The following is a 7,083-nucleotide window of genomic DNA, read 5'->3' as shown; positions in this document are numbered from 1 at the left end:
TCTTTCACTATTTCTGGTTTTATTATATAGAGCTCTGCGGAGTAGCGGTTTATTGAAATAGGGACTGTGAACGACACGAGACGATAATTCTAATGCTACAAATATCAGGACAATTGCTTGCTGACCTGTAGCTTGTGTTAGGGCAGCATCGAACCGAACCAATCCAAACCAGGCGGTCGATCATCACATGAAAGGTTCAGGTTCTTGGTGTGGGCAAAGGCCGAGCCGCACCCCGCGCCAGCCCGTCAGGCCGACGCGACGATATTTTATTACGTCGGTGATCGCTCGACGCGTTTCGAGCGGGCTCAAACGCGCATCAGGTGGCCGCCTCCACGAAGGGCCACGCGACGCCTGTCGCTTAAAACCCTTCTAGCTGTGATTGCGGAAGTGGGCCAGCAGCACTCCGATAGGATCCGTGGCAGATTCCGAGGTATCATCAACGCCGCGAATGACCTCGGGCAGCCGGGTAGCAAAAACTACCCGACCGAAATTGCCCCGGATCTGCTCCGGCGCGTAACCGTGACAATAGATTGCGGGGAAAGATGCGTATCTGCGGCTATGTCTGTCCATTTGCGCCTTATCAGCTGCAACGGTGAATGCATGAGGCTCGTGATGATTACGGTCTGCCGATCGACAACTCGGTCGTCATCTGCCTTGTTGGACACGCAGGCCTCTTTGAGGGTTTGGTTACCCGTGGTTAACCATTGTTCATAGAATATTGAACCCGAAATCAACATGCAACGGGTGACGGAGGACAGAGTTCAAATCCCACACAGCCGTCAGAGTACAGAGAACCGCGTTTCTTAGGGCTGCGTGCTCTCGCGCTGGTCGCTGGTCGCAAAAGACTCACGGTGCCTGTTCAGCCGAAAAGGTCGCGCCAGCTACTTCTCCCTCCGTCCCGTCGACGATACCTTAAATACTACTGCTGCCCCGAGATACCAATCCTCCGTCATTTGGTCGCCCTTACCCCCCTGTCGTCTTGCTATCGCGCCATTCTGCCCTACTATCGTGTTCCCACTGCTAAATCAATACTCTCGTTTCCTTCTGCTGTCACATAGATCTAATCATGCCACCAAAAAGGAAGACGACCCCCGCCATCAACCTCATTGGTATGTTACATTGTCGGAAGACACAGCTATATGCCACGTCTGCTAACAAGCCTCCAGCTGGAGGAACGGCTGGCTTGTGCGAGGCCATATGTTGCCATCCTCTTGACACAATCAAAGTCCGAATGCAGCTGTCAACCCGGAAAGCTCTCCCTGGTGTCAGGAAAATGGGCTTCTTTGCAACCGGTGTTAACATCGCCCGGAAAGAAAGCATTTTTGGCTTGTATAAGGGTCTGGGTGCCGTCATCACTGGAATTGTTCCCAAGATGGCTATCCGATTCTCGTCTTTCGAGTTCTTCAAGAGTGCGCTGGCTGACAAAACCACCAACAAGACATCCTCTACTGGTATATTCTTTGGTAAGCCTACTTTAATTAATGCTACTGGACATGGCGCTGACGTCGTTGCCTAGCGGGTCTTGCTGCCGGTACTGCCGAGGCTATTCTCGTCGTCACTCCCACCGACGTCATCAAGATCAGACTACAAGCACAGCACCATTCTATGGCTGATCCACTTGACGTTCCCAAATATCGAAACGCCGCCCACGCCGCTTTTACCATCGTCCGTGAGGAAGGCATCTCAGCTCTGTACCGGGGCGTCATCTTGACTTCTCTTCGGCAGGCGACTAACCAGGCCGTCAACTTTACCGCTTACACTGAAATCAAAGCGTACCTCAAGTCAATCCAGCCGCAGTATCAGGAGCTGCCGTCTTATCAACACATGATTATCGGCCTGATATCAGGTGCGCTTGGTCCTCTGTCCAACGCGCCCATTGATACGATCAAGACACGTATGCAGAAGGAACCAGCAATAGAGGGAGAGTCTGCGTTCGGTCGCGTTTCGCGGATATCGAAGCACCTAATGCAAAGGGAGGGCTTCTTTGCGTTTTACAAGGGTATCACTCCGCGCGTCATGCGTGTCGCTCCTGGCCAGGCCGTTACATTTGCAGTCTACGAGCAAGTGTCGAAGTCACTAGAGCAGGTCCCATTGTTGAACGGCCATCAGTCAGTTCTCACTGCCGAGGACTAAATGAGACGCGATTCAGGGCCACACTTTTTCTACGCATGGCGTTTCAAATATAGCAAGGCTATTGTACTTCGGTATTCCGCGAGACCATTAAAAGTTTTATGGTTTTTGTTTAGCAGTGATTTGCATTGTGGGTGGTCATCATGTTCGAAGTTAGATCGACGTTGATTGGGAGCAAGTGTGTCAATGGTACATTTTGTCATCTAGCTGTGTATTGGGTCTTAGCATTGGTTCGAATTTCACAGTATTTAATATTACATACTAGGAACTAGTTCGTCGGCAGGGACGCGAGATTTTGCGGGGAAGCGAGCCCACGCTCAAGCCAGAAATGCCTCGGTTACGTCGCCAGCAGCACTCAGTGTAAGAAGTACCATACCCTCATGTAATGGAGTTCTAGAGACAGCCTCCCGATGCAGCCTTCCGTCCGCCGCCCTTGCACCTGCCAGAGCAATGCTAATATATAACTATGATAGAACCCAATATTGGATCAAGCACAACGCCAATTTTTTTGATAGAAACACATTCACAATTCCTGCTATACACGTGTCGTATCGTACACCCTCTGTATATATTATAATTGATGAAAAATGCTAAGCCAAACTTCCTGCTTGTTTGAATTTTCTCTTTTCGTACCACAAGTCGCTCCGGCTTGATCCCAGATTGATGATCTTGGGACACCCGTCCCTGTCCTTTTCCAACCTCGTGCACTCGAAGCAGTAGAACGCGTCCGAAATGCCTTGGCCGCCACAAATGATGCATTTTCCGGCGAAGTTGCCAAACGAGCATTCGTCGCATATGCGAACCAATGTTGTCGGTCGGACATAGCTGTCACACACTGGACACTTGCCATCGCACTTGTCGCATAGCCGGCCAACGCTAATGCCGGCCGTCTTTCGACACATTACGAGATCGGGATGATGGCGAGACATTGTCGATAAGTGGAGTAATAATTGTCTTGTCGCGTATTCAACTAGAGATCCGGAATAAAACCTGTCCAAAGTCTTGATCTGCTGATTCCCGTCGAGAGCTTGCTAAGAGCAATGTCCGTTTGAAACAAGTCCCTTAGACAAAGTAGTACGTTCGTATTGTGAAAAGTTGTGGGAAGGAATAGGAACTCGGATGGTTGATGATGAATCAAATATTTCACCTTGCCCTATGACAGAAGTCAACTTACCTAAGCATTAGGGCTTCAGCAAGCTCGAGAAATTTCTAGGTCTTTAGCCGATGAGCTTGTACGCTACCTATAAAAAATGGAACTCAAAATGGGTGACATCGGGCCCTCGATGATGCGAGGATACTCACCCTAGATGCAGCATATTATGCCAGACTGCACTCGCGTTTAAATACCGATATCGCAATGATCAGATCGTATGCACGGAGAGGTCTACGGCTGTGGGGGATCGGTGAAACTCAATTCGGATCAGCATTTCCTGCGCTTAGCAGATTAGTCGAACCCGTCACAGTGTCTGTCAGGCAGTCAACATGTCACAACATAAGGTTACATACTCCGGGATGGTCTGCACACCGTGGTCTATTTACCACATCGCGGTTAAACACTGCACGGGTTTCACCGCTATTCTCAGCGAGTCGCGGAAATGTAAGGACATACGCCACGTACAGGTACTATGAAGGCGCTCGACCGTTTGTGTCTACAGACCACCGAACGTTGTTCAAGGGCGTTGCTGTCGTCGGCACTATTGGCGGCTTGTTTTATGTTACACACTTAGATATGTACCCGTCTTGCGTTATTTACTTCCTAATCCCCACGATGTTGACTGTCATGTTATACAGGAGACACCTGTCAGCGGTCGACGACGGTTCATGATCGTAAGCGAGAGTCTCGAGGAGAGGCTCGGTGGCTACCAGTATTTGCAACTTCTCCGACAGTACCGGCATAGTATCTTGCCGGATAACCACCCTGCCGTGATTCGGGTCCGGAATGTGATGAAGCGACTTATAGAAGTCTCGGGTTTGCCAGACGTCAACTGGGAGATCCACGTCGTGAATGATCCTCGGGAACCACCCAACGCGTTTGTCCTCCCTGGAGGGAAAGTGTTTGTGTTTTCCAGCATCCTGCCGATCTGCCAAGACGATGACGGCCTGGCAACTGTTCTCTCTCACGAGACGGCCCATCAGATTGCGCGTCACATCGGCGAGAAACTCTCGCAGATGCCGTTTTATCTTTTCGGGTCGCTGCTCTTGCAGCTTTTGCTTGGCTCGAGTATGGACTTCTCCTCGCTCGTGGCCTTACTCCTGGAGATGCCGGCGAGCAGGCAGATGGAAAGCGAGGCGGATTACATCGGACTGCTGATGATGAGCAAGGCGTGCTTTGATCCTAGAAAAGCCGTAGCTTTCTGGGGCAGAATGCAGAGGGTCGAGAGCGTCCAGCCTATGGAATTTTTGTCTACACATCCGTCAAGCTCGACTAGAATACAACAAATCACAGAGTGGCTGCCAAAGGTAAGAATTTTTTTTTGGCTCTGTCTGTCGTTGGTATACCGGGACTAACACCGACGATACTAGGCTATACAAACTAGAGAAATGTCAGACTGCTATACGACGACAAGCAATTTTATGGACGCTTTTGGTTTTATGCGATAGTTGCTTGTTATGTCATACAATCCATATATATCGTGAAATAGATGTAGCACGTCCCGAAGCAGTGAAACCAATTTTTACGATGAAACCTGACAAAGATACACAATGCGTTATTAAGTGCAGTTAACCAGCATCGGGGGCATTATACTGGGTATATTCCCACGGGCATCGTAAAAGAAGTGTTCGCACCAGGAAATACAGCACGACCCTAAAGTTAGTGTCGCTGGAATAGGGTATCGTGCACAGCGAAGAATGCAGCGGTGCACTTAATTTCCCACTCAAACCCGTCGCACAGAATCCATTACCACGCCAGAACTAGCGTCAGGAACGAGCAAGTCAGTGCCGGACACTCATATTTTGCAGACATGGCCTTTCACGATACGTTAGTTTATATCAACTCGACAGTCGAGTCGATTTCCGCTCAGTTCATCAGAATTCCGGGTTCCGCCATTGTCCTGCGCTATGTGCGCTCGTCTTACCAGAATGACCCTATGCGGTCGTTCCTAGAGCTGTGCTTGTTCTTGTTTGCTGTGCGATACTTTCTAGCATCGAAGTACTCGTTCGCAAAGAAGGACTTCATTAAGCTTAGCACCAAGGTGAGCATATGCGGACGTGGCGTTGGGTTACGGTGGCAGCTGACAACCAGATAGGAAGTTGACGATTTGGTCCACGAGTGGACGCCTGAACCTCTCGTTGCCCCGTTGGACGAGGTCGACCAGGCTGAAGTTGATAAGATCCCAGTTATTATCGGGTAATAATTAACCGTTACGAGAATTAAAAGCTGTTTTTGTTTGCTGATTGTTATATCAGCATCTCTGGACCAAAGGTCAAGTTGAGCACTGGCAAGTCGGTCATGAATCTCGCGTCATTCAACATGTTGAACCTCCTTGGAAACGAGCAGATCAGGGAGCGAGCTATCAAGACAGTTCGGGAGAATGGTGTCGGTGCTTGCGGCCCGTCTGGATTTTACGGTACCCAGGAGGTACACATTCAGACTGAGAAGGATATCTCGAACTTCCTGCGCGTTCCTGCTTCCATCATTTATGCACAGGCCTTTAATACCATCTCTTCGACGATTCCGGCGTTCGCTAAGCGCGGAGATATCATAGTTGCGTAAGTGGAAGTGCATCGTTCGATGTGGCCGCTTGCATGGACTAACCGGCATAGTGACTCCGCTATTGGTGTCGCGATTCAGAAGGGCATTTTGATCTCACGATCTACCATTCGCTGGTTTCAGCACAACGACATGGACGATCTTGAACGTGTCCTTCAGCAGGTTCACAATGATTTCAAGGGCCAGCCGCTCACCCGTCGCTTCATCGTTACCGAGGGCTTGTTTGAGAACGGCGGCGACATCGCGGACTTGCCCAAGATTCTTGAACTCAAGTACAAGTACAAGTATCGTCTCATCCTTGACGAGAGTTGCTCGATTGGTGTTGTCGGCAAGACCGGTCGCGGTCTGACAGAGTACTATAACATTCCGGCCACTGAGGTCGACATGATTGTGGGCTCACTCGCCACCACCATGTGTGCCGGCGGCGGCTTCTGCGCCGGATCAGAGTACGTCGTCCAGCACCAGCGAATTTCTGGTAATGGATACGTATTCTCTGCCGCGTTGCCTGGCTATCTCGCCGCGACCGCGTCCGAGGCTATGTCAATAATGCAGTCAAGCCCAGAGATTTTCACCCAGCTCCTGGCAAATACTCGCGCGTTCCGTGCAATTGTTGACAAGATGAACTACATGTACTCTCCGTCTGACCCCGACAGTCCGCTGATTCACCTGCAACTCAACCCTGAAGTGCTTGAGTCTCGCAAGATCGATGACGAGGATAAATTTTTACAAGATGTTGTCGACGAATGTATCGCCAACGGCGTCTTGATCAGTCGCAACAAGGTTGTTCCCAGTCAGGAAGTCTTCCCTGTCGAGAGTACATTAAAGATTATGATCACGACCGGCCTGACAAAGCGTGAGACAGAGAAAGCTGCGGCTGTTGTCAAGGCCGCGGTTTCCAAAGTCATGTCGAAGGTCCCGAAGATCAAGCATTAGTTAACCGTGCATTATGGCGGGGGAGGAAATATGGCGCGTGTAAATAGATAATAGACATGCATGTCCATAAGGACTAATATTGCCGTCAAACTTTGCTGACGTCCATGTCGTTTCTCTTTCGCCACCGAGGTATTCATGTATAGTATTGCACGGGGATATATGTTTACGTTAGTATTTTTACTAACTTGTTTTTTTAATGGCAATGAATTTGGTACATTGGGAGTATTACAGGTTGAGATGTTGTTACTATAACTAGATAAATCGTCAATATAATTTCAGTTTATAAAGTGTTCAGGGGGGGAGGGGGG

General features: G+C 49.6%; 4 protein-coding genes across 4 annotated transcripts; 3 read left to right on the top strand and 1 right to left on the bottom strand.

Moving 5' to 3' along the window:
- The first annotated feature begins 902 nt into the window (after positions 1 to 902).
- V1508DRAFT_210935 (mitochondrial carrier domain-containing protein) lies at positions 903 to 2,148 on the top strand. Its single transcript, XM_066936238.1, has 3 exons — positions 903 to 1,109; positions 1,167 to 1,463; positions 1,517 to 2,148. Exons 1-3 carry the CDS (start codon positions 1,067 to 1,069, stop codon positions 2,131 to 2,133), a joined length of 957 nt encoding a protein of 318 aa, XP_066794335.1. The 5' UTR covers positions 903 to 1,066; the 3' UTR covers positions 2,134 to 2,148.
- A 171-nt stretch (positions 2,149 to 2,319) lies between these two features.
- Positions 2,320 to 3,250, bottom strand: V1508DRAFT_422156 (PHF5-like protein). Its single transcript, XM_066940985.1, has one exon. It carries the CDS (start codon positions 3,057 to 3,059, stop codon positions 2,721 to 2,723), a length of 339 nt encoding a protein of 112 aa, XP_066794334.1. The 5' UTR covers positions 3,060 to 3,250; the 3' UTR covers positions 2,320 to 2,720.
- A 701-nt stretch (positions 3,251 to 3,951) lies between these two features.
- On the top strand, positions 3,952 to 4,731 carry V1508DRAFT_405624 (peptidase family M48-domain-containing protein; the record flags this gene model as incomplete). The annotated part of the gene is made up of 2 exons (XM_066938708.1): positions 3,952 to 4,590; positions 4,654 to 4,731. 2 exons carry the CDS (start codon positions 3,952 to 3,954, stop codon positions 4,729 to 4,731), a joined length of 717 nt encoding a protein of 238 aa, XP_066794333.1.
- A 287-nt stretch (positions 4,732 to 5,018) lies between these two features.
- On the top strand, positions 5,019 to 7,065 carry V1508DRAFT_389834 (pyridoxal phosphate-dependent transferase). The gene is made up of 4 exons (XM_066937905.1): positions 5,019 to 5,324; positions 5,379 to 5,479; positions 5,539 to 5,841; positions 5,896 to 7,065. Exons 1-4 carry the CDS (start codon positions 5,094 to 5,096, stop codon positions 6,773 to 6,775), a joined length of 1,515 nt encoding a protein of 504 aa, XP_066794332.1. The 5' UTR covers positions 5,019 to 5,093; the 3' UTR covers positions 6,776 to 7,065.
- Positions 7,066 to 7,083: the final 18 nt, after the last annotated feature.

The sequence above is a fragment of the Lipomyces doorenjongii genome (genome assembly GCF_038497915.1).
Source record: "Lipomyces doorenjongii strain NRRL Y-27504 unplaced genomic scaffold V1508scaffold_47, whole genome shotgun sequence".
Classification (NCBI taxonomy): Eukaryota; Fungi; Ascomycota; class Lipomycetes; order Lipomycetales; family Lipomycetaceae; genus Lipomyces; species Lipomyces doorenjongii.
The sequence above is the reverse complement of the archived record's forward strand: the minus strand, read 5'-3'. Positions and strand labels throughout refer to the sequence as shown.

Coding starts and splice junctions, on each gene's coding strand:
- V1508DRAFT_210935 (XM_066936238.1), top strand. CDS start 1,067: ATGCCACCAAAAAGGAAGACGACCCCCGCCATCAACCTCATTG. Junction 1,110..1,166: donor CCCCGCCATCAACCTCATTG/GTATGTTACATT, acceptor ACAAGCCTCCAG/CTGGAGGAACGGCTGGCTTG. Junction 1,464..1,516: donor CTCTACTGGTATATTCTTTG/GTAAGCCTACTT, acceptor GTCGTTGCCTAG/CGGGTCTTGCTGCCGGTACT.
- V1508DRAFT_422156 (XM_066940985.1), bottom strand. CDS start 3,059: ATGTCTCGCCATCATCCCGATCTCGTAATGTGTCGAAAGACGGCCGGC.
- V1508DRAFT_389834 (XM_066937905.1), top strand. CDS start 5,094: ATGGCCTTTCACGATACGTTAGTTTATATCAACTCGACAGTCGAGTCG. Junction 5,480..5,538: donor AAGATCCCAGTTATTATCGG/GTAATAATTAAC, acceptor TTGTTATATCAG/CATCTCTGGACCAAAGGTCA. Junction 5,842..5,895: donor CGCGGAGATATCATAGTTGC/GTAAGTGGAAGT, acceptor TAACCGGCATAG/TGACTCCGCTATTGGTGTCG.